The sequence below is a fragment of the Podarcis melisellensis genome (genome assembly GCF_964234715.1).
Source record: "Podarcis melisellensis genome assembly, chromosome: Z".
NCBI classification, from domain to species: Eukaryota; Metazoa; Chordata; class Lepidosauria; order Squamata; family Lacertidae; genus Podarcis; species Podarcis melisellensis.
This window is the reverse complement of record NC_138547.1, coordinates 25,078,882-25,103,282: the sequence shown is the minus strand read 5'-3', so window position 1 is coordinate 25,103,282 and position 24,401 is coordinate 25,078,882. Positions and strand designations below refer to the sequence as shown.

Sequence of the window (24,401 nt, the reverse complement as noted above, 5' to 3'; positions counted from 1 at the left end):
TTTAAGTGAACAAACAGAAGGATGTAGTGACCAATTTGCATTCTTTCATTTATCTGTATGTCTACCTACGTCCTACAAGTGGACGAGGAGGTGAACTAGGCCCTGGGATTAAAAACCCATGGGATGGACCCAAGTGAAGCCTGCTGGCTCAGTCCGATCTGTCCCGTGGCAAGGCTGGCCCCTGCGGGCCGCCTGCCATTGGCCAAATAAGCAGGCAAGCTGTGATCTACTTCCTGGGCCTGGATGAAGCTGAAAAGGGTTCACTCAAGCCTGTGAAAACCCCTTGCCTCTAGCACGACTGCCAGATCCAGAGGAGGAATTGCCGCCATCCCACAACAGGCCCCAACCTTTGGGAAGCATGGGGGTGACATCATGTGTATAGCACACTGGAAAGATGCCCTGCCCCCCACCAAATGCCCACTGCCCGACAGTGTGTTCACACTCTAAAAGAGTCACATTGCTGGGGGGGTCCAAAGGCCGTGAAGCTCTACATTTTCTCTTCCAAGATTCCTATAGTTTGAAACAAATAACAAGGACTGGTGGAAAGCAAAGCATAGCCTCCAACATTCCACCGATGAAAATAGGGATGTCCCATTCCATAATGATAATTTTACTGTTTATATCCCATGCAACTTACTGGGTTGCCCCAGCACTCTGGGCAGCTTCCAACATATATAAAAACATAATAAGACATTAAACATTTTTTAAAAAAAACTTCCCTATATAGGATTGCCTTCTGATGGCTCATGGGTCAGATAACTCCATACCCTCCAACATTTTTCCAATGAAAATAGGGATGTCCTAAGGAAAAGTGGGACATTCTGGGATCAAATCAGAAATTGGGATGGCTTCTCTAAATCAGGGATGTCCCTGGAAAATAGGGACACTTGGAGGGTCTAGGAAAGGAACCCTGCCCCCAACTCAGTGTTTCTCTTCTGAGAACAGCACTTACGTAAACTTCAGAGTGTCAAAATCCTCAGAGGAGCTAATGAAGTGTGAACAGTGTTAGCTGACTGTGAAGCTACTCTGATCGGCTTACCTACCCTGAAAAGAAAAATATATATGTGTGTGTGTGTGTGTGTGTGTATTAAAAGGATTCCAACATGTAGAAAACTGATGTTCTTCCCAAATATAGATTTTTGTACGAAACAAAGAACTTATTTATACACTTGGCATTCATTCACAGCCCACTGCAGACATCTTGCCATTAAACTTGCAACTGCCAGTAATTGGCAATCAAGGAAATGTGAAAACTGCGCGTCAGCACTTCTATTCATCTCTTCCCCTAACATGTGATCAGTATGTGATCAGTTAATGTTTCTAATATGTCATTTCTTTTATCTGTGACTCCTATGTGTATCTAGGTCACCTTTGGATTGTGAAGTTAAACTTATCTCAGCATATGCTATATGTGCTCTGTATGCATTTGGAGATTGGGGTAAGGAGTCAAAGCGGTAGATGGGAAAAGGTGAGGGCAAGGGTGAAAGTGCAGATGGAGGGGAATTTGCGCCTTGCCCCTTCACCATCTTCTCCCCCAGGCAGCAGCGTAGCTAGCCACTTGGGTGCCTGGTGCGGGGACATATCCTGCAGCTGGGGGTGGGGCAAGCTGCCCGTGGGGGTGGGGTGAGCCTCTCCGCCGCTTGGAGCCTCTCCGCCGCCTCCCCCTCACCTGTAGGGCAGCTGAGAAGAGGCAGTAGGCAGAAGCAAGTCCCACACTGCCATTTTAGGCAGCACAGATCCTGCAGGCGCCTAAGTCACCATATCACTCCAAAAAAATTTGTGAGCCCATTTTAAATAAAAGAACTCATTTTGTCACACACCCCTCAGTGATGACACCTGGGGCAGACCGCATCCCCAACTCCCCCTTCTTCTGCCACTTCCCCCAGGGTCCAAGCTGTTGCCTATACAGTGGTACCTCTAGATACGAACGGGATCTGTTCCGGAGCCCTGTTCGCATCTAGAGGTAAACGTATCTAGCGACGGCATGTCTGCGCACGCATGCATCACTTTTTGCTGCTTCTGCACATGCACGTGACGTCATTTTGAGCGTCTGCGCATGCGCAAGCGGCGAAACCCGGAAGTAACACGCTCCGTTACTTCCGGGTTGCCGCGGAGCGCAACTTGAACACGCTCAACTTGGAGCAAATTTAACCTGAGGTATGACTGTATAGGCTGTTGCAGGACAGTAGTCAAGGAATCCACAGGAAAACTAACTGGGACCCACAGCAGAAGCAGTCTCTTTAACTTGCATACAAGAAAACATTTCTGACAGTCGTTTCAGAAATGCATTGGATTCTAGTATCTCTTGCAGCAGAAGCTTCATTTCAAATCCTATTATATTCTCTCAGGAAAGTGTTGATACTTTGGTGACACATTCAGGGCATTTGTTAAGTTCATTTGCCAGGCCTCTTCCTATCCACCTTTTCTTCTGGACCGGATATTGTCAAAAGGTCTCTTGATTCAACATCACCTTGAGAAGTAAACGGGGCTCCTTTGATCTAACATGGATAGAACAGATTCACTGCAGAGCAAATCAAGGCTTTGAGCTTTTTATATCTGGGGCTGGGGAGGGGGGTGGAACCTAAAGCTAACAGATATTCTTCCATTTCTCACTCCTGCTTTTCACCCACCTTCGTCTCCCACGGGCAAGTGTTTCTAATTTCTAATTTTTATTTTGCTTTGTGAAAAAAGAAAACCAGCTGCTGCAAAAAAAGAGAGAAACGGCACAAGTAATTGCCCTGAAAGCTGGCAGATATGTGATCTAAGCCATTCCACTTGCTACATTGTAATTAAAACATGCAGCTGTTCAGATTAAAAATCATGAAACCACAGTGCGCCTTTTATTTATATGCTTCTACTTTATGCACTCAAAGCTGACAGCTTATTCTGCACTCTCTGGCAGAATATTCCTGCTAAATTAGATCCCCAAAAATAAATTGACAGAAAGTGATGGAGATTTATGGCGCAACTTTGCTTGCACCCATCTGGCTTCCAAGACTGAATGCTTACCTTTGCATACAGTGAAGAAATTGGTGAGCAAAGCCATCTCATGAATGAACTATTAATAACAGGGAGAAACCAATATTAACACACACTTTAACCACCATGCACATATAATGCTTTACTAATGTACCGTACCATTATGCCGGTTTAGAAATTGCAAGTGGAGTCTAAGGAAGTTTAGTAATTAGATGAAGTCTGCCTCTCCCTGACATACTCCCAGTGCTGTCCATTCTTGGCTTCTACTAGTTGCATTTTGTCAGGAGTGCAGAGATGATGTTGTGACCCTGACATTCTGTTTCCGACTTTCTTGGTGAGAGATCACTGACTTTCATATTTCCAGGGGTAACCCACTCTCCAGATGGTGATCTGTGGGCTAGAAATATAAATTGGCACACAAAAAGGAGCCTTTGCAGAGTGTTTAAACTCTAGCATAATGTCAGCCCCAATTAAAAGGCTTCATAGTTAGGGAAAATGTGTGTTTGGATCAATGCCTTGGGCTTCACATTCAAATCTCAAGGAGTGATGCAACATGAACATTCAAAAACCCTTCTATGGCTTGCAAGTTCTGAACCCTTACTCACCCCTTAAAAAAGAAGAAGTGCACCAGTACACCTTTTACCCCACGCTGATTAAAATTTGTTACTGTAATGCAGGGCCCAAGAAAATGGTTGTGTGTCTAAAGAGCCCTCTGAAGACTCTCTAAATAACCAGAACTGGATGCTATGAACAAGGGTGACAAATACAGGCCTTCTGAATAAAGGATTGTCTGCAGACCGCAGCATTGCAAAACTGCTCCTAGTGTTATAACAGCAGCTATTCAGTCACACTTCAAAGGGCCAAGTACTACCCTTCAAAGTGGGGGCAGTGGCATAGAATTCTTGATTGGCATCGCATGCAGGAGAACTGTGTGTCCACTTAAGAATCCTTTGAGCAGGCAAGTAGTAGGATGGGACCGGTGTCATTCCCACACCCCACTTCCCCGCGATCTAACAATGCAGAATATGGGAATGTGCTACAATTGCTTTAATAGTTTTTAATATGTGTGAAGGGTTTTCCCTCCATTTGTTTTTTTGAGGAAGGGGAGATGCGTTTGGACAGCAGGAGGCTGCCAATTGCAGTGGCTCTGTGTAGGAGGAAATATGATGTGTGAGATGGGGCAGCTCAGGTAAGGGGCACAGTTAGTAACTGTGCCATGTGCCAGCCCCTCCTCCAATGCGATTGTCCTGTCAGCCAGGCCTCAAGTCTGCTGTTACTGAAAGCCAGGGCGGCTCTGAATAAGACCTCTCTCATCCATTATCAGGGGATGCGGGTGGTGCTGTGGGTTAAACCACAGAGCCTAGGACTTGCTGATCAGAAGGTCGGCAGTTCAAATCCCTGCGACAGGGTGAGCTCCCGTTGCTCGGTCCCTGCTCCTGCCCACGTAGCAGTTCAAAAGCACATCAAAGTGCAAGTAGATAATTAGGTACCACTCCAGTGGGAAGGTAAACGGCGTTTCCGTGCGCTGCTCTGGATGACCCGGCTCCCTCAGCCACATGACATGGCTCCCTCAGCCAATAAAGCAAGATGAGCACCACAACCCCAGAGTCGGCCATGACTGGACCTAATGGTCAGGGGTCCCTTTACCTTTACATCCATTATCAGATTGTGGCTGAGGAAGATGATCTGGTCTGTATCACTGAGAGCTGGCTAAGTGAGCCGAGTGGAGTTGATTTCACCCAGTTGTGACCAGCTGGTACTCAGTGCAGAATCAGGGCACACTTGAGGGTTGGGGGTGGTCTATAGAATTCACCCCCCCGGCTCTATTTTTGTTGTGGGGAAGACTAGAGCGGCAGAATTGAAATAGATTAGGGATTCTGTTAGTTTACTGTCTGCAGTGACTTTGGGCTCACCCACTACGAGTATGCACCCATGAAAAATTACCCCCACTCCAAGGAGTGCAGTCCACAGCAGAAAAAACATTCCCCATACTCCTGGCCTATTTGCACTGACTGGCAGTGGTTCTCCAGGGTTTTCAGACAGGAATCTTTCTCACCCTTGGCTGGAGATTTCAGGGTTGAACCTGGTCACAGTAACCTAAGAAGTCCTATGTGAAACGCTAAGTGGACCATTCGCTCATTGAATATTTCAGTCCACTTAAGATGCATTAACACAGTTAAAGGAAACATTTCAATAAAGGCAAAAGGCACTTGAAATGTGGAGTACAGCTGGAGAGGAACATGATCTGGGGAAATATGAGGGTAAGATGCACTTGGCTTGAGGGCTGGAGGTTCCCCGCCCCTGTCTTGGGAAAACCAGGACATCCTATTTTTTCACACAAGAGCACAGCAGCCGTTTTGGGTGCTGTGATCTCATACCATGATCTTACCCCTGCAAAAAGGGGCAAGATTAAACATGAATACACCAATAAAATTAAATAAAATCAAGATCCCATGCACTCCACTCCACTCCACCTTCCTTCCCACCCAGGGCTGCCCTTTTCTCTACCTGCGTCTAAGAGCAGCCACTATGAGCTGAGGTCAGGAGAGGTGGCCATGGAGAAGCTATGGAGAAGTAACAGGGTGTTCTCTCACAGTCACCACTGCCGCTGCTGCTGCTCAGGACAAGTGCCGGCTCATCCTCCTCCCTAGGCTTGGCGGCGGCAGCACTGGCAGGAGAAATAGGGACATTTTGGGATCCATTCAGAAGCCGGGGTGGCTTTTGTAATTCCAGGACTGTCCCTGGGAAAAAAGGGGCACTTGGAGGGTATGGCATTTACATCACAGATAAAGCCGTATATACTGCAGTGAACTCATTGGACCAATGGTCTGACACAAAATAATATTTTTTTTTGGAGGGGGGCAGTTGCCATTGGAGTTATGAGAAAATGCCATGGATGCTAGTCAGAAGATGACTGTCCTGGGGAGTAGTAAAGGTATAGGGACCCCGACTATTAGGTCCAGTAGTGACCGGCTCTGGGGTTGCGGTGCTCATCTCGCTTTATTGGCCGAGGGAGTCGGCGTACAGCTTCTGGGTCATGTGGCCAGCATGACTAAGCGGCTTCTGGCGAACCAAAGCAGCGCACAGAAACACCATTTATCTTCCTGCTGGAGCGGTACCTGTTTATCTACTTGCACTTTGACATGCTTTCGAACTGCTAGGTTGGCAGGAGCTGGGACCGAGCAACGGGGGCTCACCCCGTCACGAGGATTCGAACCACCGACCTTCTGATTGGCAAGTCCTAGGCTCTGTGGTTTAACCCACAGCACCACCCACGTCCCTCTCCTGGGGAGTAGTGTGGCACAAATAGCTGCTACCTCTAAAAGAGAAGAAAAAAAGGACAGCACCATAAAATTTTTCATTTCATTCCATTTATGAATTGCTTCCTATAAAATATCTCAAACTGATCTAACACAAAACATATATAATGCCATTTTATTCATCAGACCAATGAACAATGCGGGTTATTGTTCTGTTTGTTGTTAAGTTGTGCATTCTTGTATTCTTATACTGTAAACCACCCTGTGACCCTCGGATGAAAGGTGGTATGTGAATTTAATTAATTAATCAATTAAACAACTTCATATACACGTGCGCGCACACACACACACAAAAGTTCAGATGCAATACATATTGAGACTAGGACAAAAATGGGGCAAGCATGACCTCCATCAGCTGAAAAAAGGCACCTTGCTCACAGAGAGACAAAGAATTCTAGACACTGTAGTTTCTTAAGGGCTGCTGGGAATTAGAAGAAGAGTTTGGATTTGATGTCCCGCTTTATCACTACCTGAAGGAGTCTCAAAGCGGCTAACATTCTCCTTTCCCTTCCTCCCCCACAACAAACACTCTGTGAGGTGAGTGGGGCTGAGAGACTTCAAAGAAGTGTGACTAGCCCAAGGTCACCCAGCAGCTGCATGTGGAGGAGCGGAGACACGAACCCGGTTCACCAGATTACGAGTCTATCGCTCTTAACCACTACACCACACTGGCACTCTTAACCACTACACCACAACTAGTGCTGCCAGACCCCTGCCCCCTGAGCTGACCTGAAGTCTCCAGGCTTGCCCCATCACCCCTAGCTGGCAGAGGAGGGCTTCGTTCTCCAGATGGGCAAGAGGGGGTTATGAGTGCAGTATTCCCCTGGCATGAGGGACAGTGCTGCAAAAGCAAGCAGAGCATGTGAAGAGGACTAACAGGAGCCAAGCTAATCCAGCTAAGGTTGGATATAACTCTTGGGTTTTGTGACAGGGGCGGGGAACCTCCAGCCCACAAGCCAAGTGCAACTTACCCTCATATTTCCCCAGATCATGCTCCTCTCCAGCTGTACTCCACATTTCAAGTGCCTTTTGCCTTTGTTGGAATGATTCCTTTAACTGTGATAATGCATCTTAAGTGGACTGAAATATTTGAGAGCAGGCATAGAAACCTCTGGCTTCTGCATAGCTGGAATAGAGCCTTACAGTACAAAGATAAGAGCCACATTATCTGCTACCCTCCCCTCTGCCTCTCAGCACCATGCACCATTGGCATGCAGTTCCAGGAGTGGGTGTCATCCCTACAGGGGAGTGCAAGCCCTTGTGCTAATAAAAATTCCAACAGTTGCATGGTGTGCCTGGTATCAGTGCAGATGAAGTTTGCTCTGTACTGTACATATTTTTAATAATAAACAAACCAGACAAATAAATCACCAGAGGTACACCCACATACCTGAGATTATGCTGTTCTCTCCCCAGCTGTTGCTATTAACTACAGTAAAAGGGGTCCAGGCGTCCTTTACCTTTCATTAGCTACAAAGTTCACAAAAATACATGATAATGTTGGGCCTTTTCTTCTTCCCCAAGTAGGTGTGCCGAGTTGTGCCCAACATTGGGGGGGGGCACATCACATGTGCATGACATCACATGCATGACACTCCCAAAACCAGCCAGACCCACGCAGCCCGCAATCCACTGGGCGCATTTTCTGGAGGGGGCAACCAGGCGCCCTCCCCGCAACAGGCTCCCATTGGAGCCTGTCTCTGACATGTGAGAGCTTCCTTGGACTGGAGAATTGGTGGCAGAGAGCTGCCACCCCTCTCCTCAACTGGGCTGCAACACATGCAGCTCCTCCACAGAGGAAAGAGGCTGCTGGCTGTAGGCGCCTGGCCACGGCTTCTCCATCCTTGGGTCAAGTCTGACCTGAGGGGTGGAGAGGGGCTGTAGCACTCAAGGACCCCAGCCTTAGCTGCTCTGTCTCTGGTCAGAGAGGTAGAGAGGGGCTGTGGCGCTTAAAGGATAGGGCGCATGGAAGGTGATGTTCACCCTTGCAGGTCCCGCCCAGCTCCACTGTGCTGCATGTTTAGTCGTTTAGTCGTGTCCGACTCTTCGTGACCCCATGGACCAGAGCACGCCAGGCACTGTGCTGCATAGATTTGTCAAATTCCATTTGTCATCTTATATTTCTAACTACTGTAAGTATTTGTTTCTTTTCCTAATTACATCCGCCTCCATCAGTGGAAGAGCTGAGAAGCAGAGTTCACTCCATCGGCTGTGCTGCGGCAGGCCAGCTTCATCAGGCCACCTCTCCCCTCATTTGTCTGTCACCTGGGGCAGCCATTCCACCAGACTGACTCAATGGGAGATAGTAGTAGTAGTAGTAGTAGTAGAAGAAGAAGAAGAAGAGGAGGAGGACTTTGGATATGATATCCCGCTTTATCACTACCCGAAGGAGTCTCAAAGTGGCTAACATTCTCCTTTCCCTTCCTCCCCACAACAAACACTCTGTGAGGTGAGTGGGGCTGAGAGACTTCAAAGAAGTGTGACTGGCCCAAGGTCACCAAGCAGCTGCATGTGGAGGAGCAGAGACGCAAACCTGGTTCACCAGATTACGAGCACACCGCCCTTAACTACTACACCACACTGGCTCTCATAAGAAGTAGGGCTCACTCTATCGGGCCTCCTGGAGGCCCAGCTCCACCAGGCACCACCTGCTCAGAATTCGCTAGCTGACTGTTAAACCATTGTAGCTCTGTGAGGGGAACAGGGGATCTTCTAATCCAGTGTTTCCCAACCTTGTGCCTCCAGCTGTTTTTGGACTCCAATTCCCATCATCCCTTGCCACTGGTCTTGCTAGTCAGGGATGATGGGAGTTGTAGTTCAAAAACAGCTGGAGGCACAAGGTTGGGAAACACTGTCACACTCAACACCTCTAACAAACTCCAGTTCCCAGGATTCTCTGGGGGGAGCCATTGCTGTTAAGGTGGCATGCTCCTGATTTAAACATAAGGTGCAGATGTGACCTAAAAATAGGTCCCCTGGCCCAGACAAGCATGCAGTCTGCTGCAGGGGAGATAAGAGAGGAAAGAGAAGAAGATGGAACCATCCTAGCAGGAGGCCTCTGTGTGCACAAACCACAATTAGCTAATGTGTGGGTGTGTTCCTGTGACACAGCATTACCTGAAAAGTTTCATGTTTGAAAACAGACTTTAACAGTGACAGTTTGCTGAAACCTTGATTGAGGGCATGTTGGTTGTAGCCCTTAGCTTCCATTCAAGCTATACTTTTTCTGTTATACCACCTTCAGTATATAATTTAGATATTTTGAAAATTTGTATTCTTACTACATTTATATTCCACATATTTCAGAGACATCACCTTGCCAACAAAGGTCCATATAGTTAAAGCTATGGTTTTCCCAGTAGTGATGTATAGAAGTGAGAGCTGGACCATAAAGAAGGCTGATTGCTGAAGAATTGATGCTTTTGAATTCTGGTGCTGGAGGAGACTCTTGAGAGTCCCATGGACTGCAAGAAGATCACACCTATCCATTCTGAAGGAAATCAGCCCTGAGTGCTCACTGGAAGGACAGACCCTGAAGCTGAGGCTCCAATACTTTGGCCACCTCATGAGAAGAGAAGACTCCCTGGAAAAGAGCCTGATGCTGGGAAAGATTGAGGGCACAAGGAGAAGGGGACAACAGAGGACAAGATGGTTGGACAGTGTTCTCGAAGCTACCAGCATGAGTTTGACCAAACTGCGGGAGGCAGTGGAAGACAGGAGTGCCTGGCGTGCTCTGGTCCATGGGGTCATGAAGAGTCAGACACGACTAAATGATTAAACAACAACATTTTTACTACATTTATATTCCACATCTTTCCATGATGGAACTCAACGGCACAGACCATATTCAGGCCTGCTTAACCTCTGATTTGTAGGCCCTCAGACCATGCTTGGTCCCTGCAGTGCAGTGACATTCCTAAGCACACTGTTGAAAAGGGCTTTACTTGGGGAGCCATCCTGATTTTGACAGGATGATTCCATGGCAAGTACTGTGTCACCTTTAAGAAATGCATGTGGATTTCCTCTAAAGCGTTTTAGCTGTATGAGGTGTTAGGGGAGGGGTGGTACCTCTGGTAGGGGACATGTCTTGCTTCTTTTGGGGTAGTTGGTCCATCTTTGGTCCCCACCCTGCACTCAGTTCTCACCTGTGTCTCCTAGAAGCTGTCAGCATGCAATAGCAGCCACACGCCAGAAAACAACTTTTAACGAGCCAGCCAAACCAGGTGAGGATGGCTAATGGGTCTCAAACTCTTGGCGAGTTAGGGACTTCCTCTGCATGCGAAGACAGGCTCCGGCACATTGAGAAAGTGAAACCACTAGTGGGTCCAACAGTCAAGGAGGAAGTTTCTGCACATGCTGCAGAGCAGTGGTGTCCAAACATTTTTTCAAAGAGGGCCAGATTTGACGAAGCGAAGGGCCGTGGGGGCCAACCAAAGTTGTTGACCTTTTTTAGGACTGAAGTTGTTCAGCTTTTTTATGATTTTACCCCGAAGATTGAAGTTGCTGAGCTTTTAGGATTTTACCCCAGGAAATAAACTGCCACAAGGCCTGGATTAAACCGACCCGTGGGCCGGATTAGACCCCCAATATGGACTTTGGACATGCCTGCTGTAGAGTGAAGTGAGTTGCAGATGGGGCTCATCAACCTGGGAAGATAGTCCATCTCTGCCCCTAAGCCTCTACTGCTCTACAGGATATATTTGGGAGAAGAAAAGGGTTAGGGTTAGGGTGGTTGGATGGTGCCTTGCAGGCTTGTAGGCCTCTTTCAAGCAACCCCTGCAGCCAAGCTGGTGCCAAATGTATTGCCCTGTTTTCCTTTGGACCACATTAGCAAGACTGAAGGGTGTGTTCCTTGTCATCTAGATAGCCCAGAACCTCCATACACCCTTCCTGGGCTTGTGCCCCAGAGAGGCCACTTAGGTGCTGTTAAGACAGCAGTTTGACTTCACCCCTGGAGGTGCACTCCATTTTTTCTCGAGACATACAGATGCCAGCAGCAGCAGCAGCAGCAACAACAACAACAACAGTGTGTCACCGCTGGACTTCCTCTAAAGCCTTCTGGGTTCAATGGATGATATTAAAATGAATGTGCCTACTTGCTCTTAATCACCAATGGCACTGCCACCATTTCAGAAAGCCAACAGGATGAAGAGAGGCCATCTGAGGTCAAATAAAAGGAAAAGTGAAGAGTTAAAGTATCTCATATCCAGGGAATCTATTGCCTTTGGAGGTCTGTTCTGCTGTTAACACAAGATATGGATGTTTACTCAGGTTCATAGGAAGGTTGCAGATTAACCAATGAGGAGAAAAGCTTTGCAAATAGGGAACAGCAACTTGGCTCTGAATGTAGCAGCAAGAGTCAGGAGCGTTTTTGTCAAACTGCAAGCAGCTCCACAAGTCTTTAAGAGTAATAATTTCTTAGCAAAGTACTGTGGCAAGAAAACCATCCTTGAAAAATAAGCCCACAAAGATTAATACCGGTAGTCTGAAAGAAAACCTAGCCTGCGAAAGAGTAATAGCAGTTGGTGCCACTGGATGGCAGGGTGGCCAATGGTAGGTGGTTGCAAGAAGCAACAGTAGTCAGAGCCATCCATCTCTGGTTTTGCCCCCAGGTTTGCAATTACTCTAATAACAGTTATGCACTGTGGCTCTTCCTTAATTTCTGCTAGGATCCCACCCAACCCTTCGAGGAAGAAGCAGGGGTATTACAAGGAACCCCATACAATTTAGAAATTGCAGGACTTCCAAAGGTAGCCTGAAGGCAGCCTGTTCCCACCACAGCCCCTTTGATAATCCATTCCACTGCAACCCCAGCTGTGCCTTGATTCGCATTTCTCCACTTTGCCACCTTGACCTCAAGAATGATATGTGGAAAAATCCATATTTGGGTGTAGGGGTTCCAATTTGGTTCTAAGAAGGCTGAAAGGGTGTACTCAGATGAAGGCTCAGATGTGAATGTAGCTCAGTGACAGTGGCACTGGGGCGGCAATTCACTAGAGAGAGATTCATGAAAATAGGAGCCATTCCTGGCGAAAAGTGATAGCTGGAACATGTGCCATCTTTTGTATTTAGCTGAAATAGCAGCCAGCCTTTCACTGTAGTACAAGACTAGATACACGGAGCCTGCCTCAAATGTTATTCATATCATTAGTGATATCTGACACTGCAAAGTCACTCTGTTAGTGATAAAACAATATTGTTTATCACTACGGATGTTTTCTCTGTGGATACCTTCTTTCTGAGCCTCCTAATGACCATTATATTAGGTTTCCAGTTATCTTGATGCTAAGCCTAAGCTCTTCTCCAAGAGCTTTCCCTAGGATTTAAAGTACACTGTCCATGCAACTGTGCTAGGTTAGGTCCTGTGTGTCGAGGTGGAAAACCTCCGCTTGAAGATGGCCCATCAACCCTCCTGTCTAGTTCTTGGAACTCTTCCTAGGCTGCAGGCCTTACTGGTATCACTGGGATTTTCTGTAGCTGCTGGTTATGTACATGTAGGGTAGGGAGATTTAAGCCATCCAGCCTCTACACCTTTTTTTTTTTAATCTACTGGCAAATCTGTTGCTTTTCCTTTCTACTATGGAGCTAGGAACTTTTAGAAGGCTTAGCAGGCAAGCTTGATTTGTGGCTAAATCTCAAAACTTTGGGGCTGAGATTACTGCCTCCTACAGCAATAAAAGAAAAAAGCTGTTTGTGGCCCAGTGGGCTAGCTACCTGCCTGCATAAAGTAGTCCAGATCCTGTGCTCTTCTTCCTTAGAGGTTCTTACTCATATGCCCCACCCAAGGCAGGAGTGGAGAGTTGCTGGCACTTGTCTGTCACAGAGACAATAGAGGGTGTGCCTCCTGGAGTGAAACCAAAACACATTTATATACCACTTAGTCACCTGCATTTCTAAGCACTGCACATGCTAGGTTCCTATGTGCAAAGGGCTGATGTGATGAAATTCTAGGCTCCCTTGTGCCTTTAGCAAGGAGCTGTATCAGCGCCCCCTCCCCCCCCCCCGCATACCATTGGCACTCTGAGCCAGAGCGGACAGGTGTAATTTTTGCACACACATCCTTGGCCTGCACTTTTGGTAGGGGGCAACCTGGACAACCTCTAGGTATGCGCCTGCTTTTCAAAAAAACAAAACGAAAACCCTCACCAGCCCTGCAGTTAGAAATCCAGCATGTTAGGTGGAAGGCTGGGCTAGAACCCTTTCCCATGAAATGCAGTTTCAGGGGAAGGGATCCTGTGGCTCACCAGATGTCCTTGGGCCTTCAACTCCCGCCATCCCCATCCAGCTTGACCAACGGTCAGGAGCGATAGGAGTTGGAGCCTAGCAATATTTCGAGGGCCACTGGTTTGGTGCTAGCTGTTTCTGGGGAGGTTTTTAGTTTTTCTTTTTAAAAACACTTTGCGGAAAGCACAGAGGAACACTGAGGCTGCTGTCACCTACACACATTTACCAGAAGTTAAGCCCCACTGAAGGCAGTGGAACACAACACACTCCAGAGGAACTGTTTGCGTTTGCGCTCGCACGTGGCGCAGCGGAGAAGCAAAGCCTGGGCATAAAGCGAGCCCGCGGAGCAAGCGCGGCAAAGCGCGCCTCTCCGCCTTTTTTTCCTTACGCTGTAGTGACGGGCTGACTGAGGCGACAAGTGGAAGCGAGGCGGAGGAAGAAGAAAAGGGGGCAGCAACAGCAGCGCGGAAACACAGGAGCCGCCTTCTAAGAGGCGGAGCGGGAAGACCCGCGCAACCAATCCGGGGTGCACCTTCCATTTTTTAGCCTTAGTTGAGCACGTCGGTGGGGTGATGCTGCTTCGCTGGCTGCTGTGGTGGGGGCGGCGTGGTGGTGGTGGTCTTCTCCTGGAAGAGGCGAGCAGAGAGTAGCAGCAGCAGCAGCAGCGGCGGCGTCCAGAGCGCAGATTGCGCCCCAGCTACACCTGAGGAAGGGGAGCCGATAAGCGCTGGCCGCCACTTCTGCCGCCGCTGCGCCTCCTCCTCCTCCAGTCTGCAACCCAGAGCCGGGCTGTTGGGTTTCCTCATGTAGCGCCTGCCCCGGCAAGGGCTGAGGGAGGGCCTGCAGTACTGCCACGACCCGCCCCCTCCCTCGCTCCCGCCTTCCCTTGAGGTACTGGGAGGGAAGGGGTGCACCACGTCGCTGGGAAGTCTAGCTGGAGGAGGCAGAGGACCAGAAAGCACAGCTTTTTTTTCCGGGGAGGGGAGATTATAGCTAGCCCCTTCCACAGACAGAAAGAGTTGCGGGGGGACTTCCATGGAAGGTAGGGGCGCGCGCGCGAGCGAATGGTGTTGTGAGGAAGTGGGGGAAGGCGGAGCGTGGCGCCAGTGAGGGGGAGGGAAATAAATGGACTAGATGAGCCTAGGGGTCCCTTCCAACTCTTCAATTCAATAAATAAATAAATTGCTCACCTCTTGCTCCCTCCTCCCTCTCTTCGCCCCCTTTCCGCTTCCCTCTTTCGCGGGAATTTGGTGAAAGTGTGATGATTAAGCGAGCAGGCCTACCTTCAAGGGTTGTGGTTGCTGACGATCTCGTTTGGCAACCGCATCGCGTTGGCGAAGCGCCTTTTTCTTTTTTGCGTGGGGAGCTTAGCCGGGTTGAGGGAGAAAGGAGCCGTGCCGAGTAAAGAGGTTAAAAAAACCCCCAAACCTGCCGTGGCTCTTTAAAAAAAGAAGGTAATGTTGCCTCTGTTTACTTTTAGTTCCTGTGGCCTTTTGTTGCCTCTCCGTCCACAAATTTACTGTGAAGGATGTTGTTTTATTGCATTGCTTTGTGTATTGTAGTGCCTGTTGTAGCAGATGCGCCGGATTCCATTGGATGAAGAGTGGCTGTGAAATATTTCAAATAGAGAAATAAGAGCCAGAAATCATTTATGCAGGAGAGAGAGAGGGACTATGGGTATATTTTATATATAGATCCCTCACCGCTGTTTTTGTGTGGTTATTTTATATACCCAGGAACTACCAGCCATGCTTCTTTAGAAACCTGGGCAACCAGACACAATGTAACTGGCACACTGTGTGTTTATACCTGGTGTGTGTTTGTACACAGTGTGCCGGTTAAATAGTGCCTGGGGTTTTCAGGCAGGTTTTGCCTACCGGGTGGCCTCCAGAGGCCTTGCTGGCTGGGCCTGAGAATTGTAGATCAAAACATCTGGATTGTGACAGGTTGCCAAAGCTCTTTTAGGGTCATAAAGCAACAGTTTGCTAACTGGGCCTTCTGCTGGAAGAGAGAGCAGGGAGCTTGGTTCTGTTATGCGTCCTTTCTTTATCCTGTTTTCTGGTTTGATAATTAAGTTGTGTTTCACTTCCTGTCCTCCCCACAGGTTTGTTTAGCTTCTTACCTGAGCACCCTAGAGTGAGAGCTGAGGATCACCTGTCTAGTTCCTTTCTGTGTCTCACAAGTGGAAGGGAGAGGACTTGCTGATAAGGACTCTTCTCTGTTTCATGTTTCGTCACCCAAACAGCATATTAGCTTTGATCTCGTCAAGCGCCCACCTACTCCAGGACGGCCAAGCAGAAGAGGAACAGAAGGGGTTTGCCATGAGTCGTTACAGCTTCTCCAATCTTCTGGACTGGATGTACGGAGGGGTGGACCCAAGCTTTGAAGGCAACGGTGGTCCTGAGTGTGCTGCCTTCCTCCCCTGGCAACAGCGCCTGGTAGAGACCCTGATCTTCTTATGCGTGGGAGTTCTGGAGGTGGTGGTGTCCCTGAAGAAGATCAAGCGAACCCATTCCAAGGAGGTGGTGGACCTGCTTGCTCAGTCTCGGAAGAAAGAGGAGAGCATAGGGAAGAACCTGTTGCTGGTGTTCTTCTGCCTCACTTTTGGATTGGAAGTGGGATTCAAGTTTGCTTCTAAGACAGTCATCTACTTGCTGAATCCCTGCCACGTAGTTACGATGATGCAGGTGAGGAATACTGTTAAAAAAAACAACAAAAACCTTTGGACCTCTTTTGTTTAGCCACACTGGAAACAGAATTTTCCTGGAAATATCTGCCTTTTTTCAGGGATAAAAGTAGATGGTATAACAGGTCATTAGCATAATAGGCATTCATTCCAGATATGGAGATCATAGGAGCCAACTCCTAGGGGCCAAGGTCCCTTCAGCCCTCTCCTAAAATATTTAAGGCCCCACCCCCAAGTTAATGGGTATTGCCATTCAAATGGTGTGTGTGTGTCTTGTGAATGATTGTGTGGTGTAGGGCTTACCTGCCCCTCCCAATATTTTATTCAAGTTGGCACCCCTGATTGGATAAGGTTTCATTTTTGGCAATGAACAAACACCTTTGAAATTATCCTGCTTAGCGGTGTTGTGTTTTCTAGGATCAGAGTCAGTATGCCAGCTCTGAATAACAGATGCTGAGTGTCACCAGGAGGAAAGCATCATTGCACTCAAGTTTTGCTATTTGGCTTCTTATAACTATCTAGTTAAGCACTCTAGGAAATGGAATGCTGATCCATCAGGGCTCTTCTTACTGCAAACATTATTTTATGTTATATGTTACCTCCCTTCAGCAAAGCTTCTAGGGTACTTTACAAAAAAAGAGAGCACCAAGATAAAATAAATAGCTAATGTATAATAAATGGTGGCATGCAATAAGATTATATTCAAAACCCTGGCAGAGCCATATTTGTTACCCCAAAGATAAGACTGGCACCATGGGGGCTTTCCTGGGCAGGGAAGTATTTAGTTTTGAACATGCAGAAGCTTAGATTTTTCCATAGGGGGGAAAAGAATTGGGAATGGTTGACTTCTAGCTAAAATAATAACCTATGGATGTGAGGTGGGCATTTCTAGGCTAGGCTGTGTGGTGAAGTGTTTATGTTACTAGTTTATGGGTCTCACTAATTACAATTCTAATTGCATCAATGGGACTATTGCCAAACTCCTGATAAGCAAATAAAGCTTGAGTTGCTGCCAACCACAGCTGCTTACTGAGCCTAAAGTAGCCAAGAAAAACATAGCTTCTGCCTTTACTACAAAGGGAACTGCCCCCATATCTTAAAGAGGGCCTGTTGTGATACTGTATCTTGGACTAAATGATCTATGTTGACAACACTGAAATCAGACAAATTAGTTCTTACAGAGGAAGAGTGTGTGTGGGAGCAGCTTTCAGGCAGCAGTGGACTTTTCAGCTGTGTCTGTCTTGGGGGGGGGGTATGCAATTTCTTTTCCTTTATATTTTATTAGTAGCTGTTTCATTCAGCTCTGCTTCTGATTTCCAGGCAGGAATCTTTGAAACAAGAGCGGTAGCAAAATACTTTCAATTAGGGCCAGCCAAAGTTCACATTGTGGTAATTGAGCTTTCGAGATACGTAGACGCTCTTCCTCATGCTGGATGTTTAAAAGCAAATGGAACAGGATGCGGGGGAGAGAGAAATATGGGTAAAAAGAGGGCATGATGTAAAACATTCTCTACAGTTTGTTTCAGTCTTAAGTTGGTGATTAAAGGAACTGATTAATGAGTTTGGAATTGTGCCTTAATGCAAAAGACATTTGGTTACAAAGATGATGCAAGGACAGGGAAGGAAACACTTGGGTTGTATCTGAGTTCTGCTCTGAGTAGAACCATTGAACTTAATGGACCTAAGTTAGTCATGACCATTAATTTCAATAGGTCTACTTTGAGTATGATTTACACTGGATAGAAACCATTTAGTTTTGCATTTGGAAATACGAAAACCACCAGTTATTGTCTATAAGCAACTATATATGTTGTGTTGTCAATACAGCTTCAGTCGGGTTGAAGTGATAAGTATAAATACCATAGATTTAATGTAGGCTTGTCAATATCCATTTGCCTTCACTGGGTAAGAATTGCCTTCAGGTAACAAGGTAAGGTGGGACGCAGGTGGCGCTGTGGGTAAAAGCCTCAGCGCCTAGGGCTTGCCGATCGAAAGGTTGGCGGTTCGAATCCCCGCGGTGGGGTGTGCTCCCGTTGCTCGGTCCCAGCGCCTGCCAACCTAGCAGTTTGAAAGCACCCCCGGGTGCAAGTAGATAAATAGGGACCGCTTACTGGCGGGAAGGTAAATGGCGTTTCCGTGTGCTGCGCTGGCTCGCCAGATGCAGCTTTGTCACGCTGGCCACGTGACTTGGAAGTGTCTCCGGACAGCGCTGGCCCTTGGCCTCTTAAGTGAGATGGGCACACAACCCTAGAGTCTGTCAAGACTGGCCCGTTTGGGCAGGGGTACCTTTACCTTTACCTTTTAACAAGGTAAGGTAACAAGGGAGTTACAGATTTAAATACTTGCCTGTCTTTTTCTCGGTCCCTTCGTGTATTACATATGTGTTTATATGTGCTAGTGGCCTAATAACTGTGGACCTATTTCTAATGCTGAGTAAAAATAGCAACAGTGCAATTCTTTGCATGTCTGCTTAGAAGTAAGCCACACTAGGTTCAGTGGGGCTTACACCTAGCTAAGTGTGCTTAGGTCAGTTGCTGTCTCTACCTGACAGTATGTTGAATAGACATAATTCTCATGGGGTCTCACATGGTCTGGAAATCCAATCCTAGGCTAGTCATTGACCTGGATAATTAAGCTGAATGGTTTGGTTGCATACTTTGGACTGAAACAAATTTCAGTGGAAAAGGTTTCTGCAGAGCCCTTCCCAGACTCTTGTCCAGGGATAGCAAATGTAGTGCCCTCCAGATATTGTGTACTACTGTCATCCCCAAGTCATCATGGGCAATGGTCAAGGATGATGGGAACTCACAGCATCTGAAGGCAGCTTGTGGGCTATTCCCACTCTTGCCCATGCAGCTACTGTGGCAAAAATGGCATATGCATGGAAGCTAAAGTGGGTGCATCATTTGCAATAGGGATGCAGGTGGCACTGTGGGTTAAAACAATGTGCCGCTTGGGCTTGTCAATCGAAAGGTCGGCAGTTCGAATCCCTGTGACGGAGTGAGCTCCTGTTGCTTGGTCCCAGCTCCTGCCAACCTAGCAGTTCGAAAGCACATCAGAATGCAAGTAGATAAATAGGTACCACTCCAGCGGGACGGTAAATGGTGTTTCCATGCGCTGCTCTGGTTCGGCAGAAGACCGTCTGTGGGCTGGATTTAGAAGGCGACTGGGCCACATCTGGCCCACGGGCCTTAGGTTGCCTACCCCTGCTCTTAAGAATATTGGGGGTGATGGTCAGGGGAAGAACTAGACCGTGTGAAAAATGGACATGATATTTTACCTGCAGTTCATTCATTTTCAGCTTTGTATTCTTGTTATAAAAAAGCAATGCCCAGACATTTCATTGTTGCGCCCATAACCTTAGGTTTAAAGTTTAAGGTGCTGTTTAGCTCCTAGCTTTCATAGCTAAGTTTCTAACACTGACGGCTCTCTGGGGTTTTATTCAGGAGCCCTGCCTAGGATGCCAGGAGTGAACCAGGGACCTTCTGCATTCAAAGCAGATGCTTTACCATTGAGTTCCAACCCTTCCCCTAAATGTTCCTCTGATGCTAAGTGGAGTGTATGGGGCGGCACATACATCTTTCAAGCCTTGAAGGCCTTTGAAGCAAAGATGGCTAAGTCCTTGGTTCTCCAAATGTTGCTCCTTTCAGCCACGGTCCACACACCCTATTGTTGAGGAATGATGGGGTTTGAGTCCCAACGGCATCTGGAGGGCCAGAACTTAGTCACCCTTGCGCAGAAGTGTTTTTTGGTTTTGCTGTGGTATCAGCCATGTACGTGGCACTTTGCAGAGTACAAAGGGACAGATCCTTGCCCTGAGGGGCTTACAGTTTAGAATTTGTCACATGGAAACAACAAAGGAAAGAGAAGAAAGAGCTTAAAATCTCTTTGTTTGCAGGCACCTGCAGTGAATTTCTTTTTCTGCACAAACACTATTCTATAAAATGCACTTAGAGAAGCAAGTTGCTTCATAGCTCCTTACCTGCAAACATTCAAACCACCACTTTATAAACAGATTGTCACAATGCTTGGAAGAGATATTTCTAAAGCATTCCTTAACCTGTCACCTGTAGCTTAACTTTTTTGATGTCTTTTAGGCTGTAGTCTGTGTGGGAGGTAGTTGCACAAATCTAACTCTACAAGAGCTCAACTTAAGGTCCCATTTTTCAAGTACGTTTGGGTATTTGTCAAAAAAAAGTGGCTGAAAATCACAGAAGGAAAAGTAGGTGTATTTATTTGTACAGTGACTGAGTACCTTTTAAAAGAAGAATGGCTTGAGAGAGGTACAACACTTTTAATGCTTCATTATAAGCCCTTCCCAATATTTGGATAACTGCTATGTACACAGAATCACTTGATTTACACTAGGCTTTAGAAAGTGGCAGTTAAACTGGAATTATTATTTGGGTGCATGCATCACAGTGGGATTTGGGACATGATGTCCTCTTACATAATTTTAAATGGGAGTCTAATAAGCCTTTTCAGTCCAGGGAGTTTCATTAAATTCCATTCAGACCCCTTTTCGGCTGGACGTACTCCTTATTATTTTTTTTAAAAAAAGATTTTTAAACAATTTTTTTGCAACTTTAACAAGGGAAAGAAAAGGATGAAATAAAATTCTGAAAAGGTGCTGTCAACCTAAACTCTGTTTCTTGGCTCCCTGATCATGCAACCTCATTTACTTCTAGCTCAGTTTACATATTCAACTGTGTTGCATTTGTTCTCTTGTTCACACTTACTTTATTAACACATTTATAGCCCACCTTGGCATACGTGGTTTTCTCCCTCCCCATTTTATTCTCACAACAACCCTCTGAGGTAGGTTGGGCTAAGAGAGAGTCTCTGACCAAAGCTTCATAGCTGAGTGGGGATTTGAATCCTGGTCTCACAGGCCCTAGTCTAACACACTCTTTAGCTGTTCTTATCTCTAAATCATCTCCCACTTCTCCAGTTTCCCCTCTTCTCTCCTTGTCTGTCTATCTAGAGTATTTGTACCCAGGCTACTTACTGGTTTATGCATGACAGGGCCTACATTAATACAAAGCAGCTGGTCTACATAGATACTAATGAAAGAATAATAATGTTCCTACAAATTCTGTTCCCCCCAAACATCTAAAGAAATAATAATTACCCCTGATCCCAAAATCAAGTTTGGGATTTGACTTTTCCTGAGCATTTAATGTCGCACAGAAGGAGAAGAGTCGTGAGAGGCCAAACCAAACAAGAGCATTTTGACAAAGTATGGTTCCCCTATATCAGCTCTGAAAGCAGAAGCGATGTTAATGCAAGACCGCCAGCTACACATACTTCGTCATGGAGAGGCTGTGTCATGGATAGTTCAAGCCTTGGCGATGCATTCAGTGATTTAGTTGATAGTGTCCCTGCTCCAATTTTCTGCTTGTATATTACTGAGTTATGCATGTAACGCTCTGTAGGTTTTGTTGGAATTAATGTCATTTTATTATGAGACTTAATAAAATATTTATTAAAAAGGGGGGGAGTAGTACTCCCAATCCACCAGTTTCAAACAGGATCAATTATTATCAGTTGTTATTTAGCAAAAATAATATTTGCAGTTGTAATTTTGCATGATCTTGTAGCTATCGGTCTAAATTAGGTCAAACTCTGGCTTTCTCTAGCATAACTTCAAGCAACAGCTTGTGTGTGAAAACTTAATGAGGAGGATTACTATTTTTATAGTGAGGTATCTCCCACATGTGTTCTAGTTTGGAAACAAATGAGCAAGAAACGAATAGCTTGCATAAACACAATTATCAGCTATCTGCTCAAATATTGGAAAACAACAACGGCTTCTCACTGCTTAAATGTGGCCCTCTCTCAGTCAAAAAGGTTTTTTGCCTTCAAAGTGCCTAATGTATTTCAGATTTAGCAGACCTAGAGGCTTTTGCAAAAGGTCTTAGTTCTGCTGAATTTGGCTATGTTTTGGAGTTTGAGAAGAGCAGGTTGTCCTCAATGAAAGAGCAGTTGCCTTTTAATTAATGCACAGAGAAGATTTTGGCACACTGAGAAGCGCTGATCTTTGTGCTATTTTGGAATGCTGTGTGGGGCGAACTGAGCATTTTGTTCTTTGCTGCTGCTGCTGCTGCCTTTTGGGCTGGAGACGGCACCTGTTCTAGGCAGAGCTTCAGGGTAAACCTTGCAGACACCTTGCCCCTGACATTTGCAGGTGAGCGGAAATGCACCGGCTTAATGTACCAGGAATGGCAGTGAAAAGCAAGGTCACTTCTTTTGCTTTTGTCCCTCTCCTCCATAACTTAATGTACAATTGATGCCCTCGATTTGGAACTAGAAATACTGCAGAACCTCAAATGACGCTGCAGTCTTCAAACTGATCTTGCAAGCAAAGAGAACATGGAATAGGCATGTGCAGTGGGCGTTTGACATTATTTAAAGCAAGAGTCAGGGACTTGGGGCCAAATGTGCCCCCCTCGGCCTCTCTGTACAGCCCCCAGGAATCTCCAAATGCTTCCCCCCAACCCCTCTACTGACACTGCTCCACATTTTCCTCTAGTTGTTTTGCCAAGCTGGCAGACATGTTATTGAACTGTAATAATGCCTCTTGGTTCCTGCATTACAGGGGGTTAAAGTAGATGAACCTAATGGTCCCTTTCAGCTCTGTGATTCCATGATCCATTTACCTATCCATCACAGGCATGTGATCCCTGGAAGGTTACCGACTAGGGAATGTGGCTCCCAGGCTGAGGAATTTTCTTCACTCTTGAATTAATGTCCAGGAGTGAGTTGTCTAGGTAACCAAACCAGTATTAAATGTCTCCAACGACCAGCCAGTGATGCCATTGGAAGGACAGAGGCAATTGTGTGACTGTTCTTGGGAGGTAGGAAGTTACTGATATTAATATTTTACATTTAATTTCTGAGGTGGCTGTGTCGACCACATGGGGAGAAACTGTTATGTATTGAAGTTCTCACCCTGGTCACCAGGGATATAGTGTACAGTGGTACCTCGGGTTACATACGCTTTAGGTTACATACGCTTCAGGTTATAGACTCCACTAACCCAGAAATAGCACCTCAGGTTAAGAACTTTGCTTCAGAACAGAAATTGTGCTCTGGTGGCGCGGCAGCAGGGGGCCCCATTGGCTAAAGTGGTGCTTCAGGTTAAGAACAGTTTCAGGTTAAGAACGGACCTCTGGAACGAATTAAGTACTTAACCCAAGGTACCACTATATAGTTTTCACTCAGGTCCATGTCAGTTAATTTAGTCGGGAAACCCTGGGTTGTTACAATGCCGACAGCTGGCTGCCTATAAAAGCAGGCTGGCTGAGCTGTTCAGTTCAGTTCCAGCTTACTTATAAAGAACTACTTGGAGAAATCTCTGTGTCGTCTACTATCTCCACCCACTATTTAATAGAAACGGAAGCATAACAACTACAAAAGGCATGGTTTTGCATATAGCATAAGCCTATGGATAGCTATCAGGTTTAAATCAATATGGCACAGACCAGGTGTGGTGAATCTCTGACAGCCAGATTTAATTACCTCTGAAGGGAAAGGGCTTTTGGATTTCAAAGTGTGCAGTTGTAGCTGCTTCCTCTGCAAGAAAATAGTCTCAGCAGGCTTGTGTTTCCTGGAAATATAGAAGAAGCAGCCCATGCAGTTTGCTGCTATTGTTGCGCTTGCAAACACAAGTTGAAATCAGAGGTTTTAAATAGCTGCGAAGTTCAGGTTTGCATTAGTGTTACATTTTCTGGGATTACTGAGGATTTTGCCTTTTCCACATTTTGGACAGATAAAGGGCATACAGCAGGAGAGTTCTTATTTATTCACAAATTTATTCACAAAGGGAAAGGCCTTTGAAGAAAATATAAAAGGGAAACTTGAACAACATTAAAATTAGAATTAAGTGTTTGAATCAATAATATTAATACAGATATTAAGAAGAATTGGAATTAGAATTTAAAATTTGGTTCTGTTTTCATGGAAAATGGCTTTCTCTCTTTCGGTGTGTGTGATATGGTGTGTGAAAGGCGTGTGATTATAGCCCCTCTCGCACCTGGCAGCTTTCCTGTGGGCTAATGCATTTTTCAGGCCCAAAACTGAAAAACGATGGTTATAGATAGAGTGAGTCGTCTTCAAATATGTGGGGCCAAGTCATTCAGCCTGTTGTAAGTCACCATCTTGAATTGGGCCTGGAAGAATATAGGTAGGCA

General features: G+C 46.3%; 1 protein-coding gene across 7 annotated transcripts in view; it reads left to right on the top strand.

Moving 5' to 3' along the window:
- The first annotated feature begins 13,932 nt into the window (after positions 1-13,932).
- Positions 13,933-24,401, top strand: part of TMEM164 (transmembrane protein 164) — a 57,835-nt gene continuing 47,366 nt past the window's right edge. The window contains exons 1-2 of one of the 7 annotated variants that reach the window (XM_081897485.1): positions 13,933-14,049; positions 15,628-16,210. In XM_081897485.1, the coding sequence (XP_081753611.1) occupies positions 15,749-16,210 (462 nt within the window). In that variant the 5' untranslated portion in view covers positions 13,933-14,049; positions 15,628-15,748. The other 6 variants (XM_081897487.1, XM_081897484.1, XM_081897486.1 and 3 more) reach the window with 6 other exon arrangements.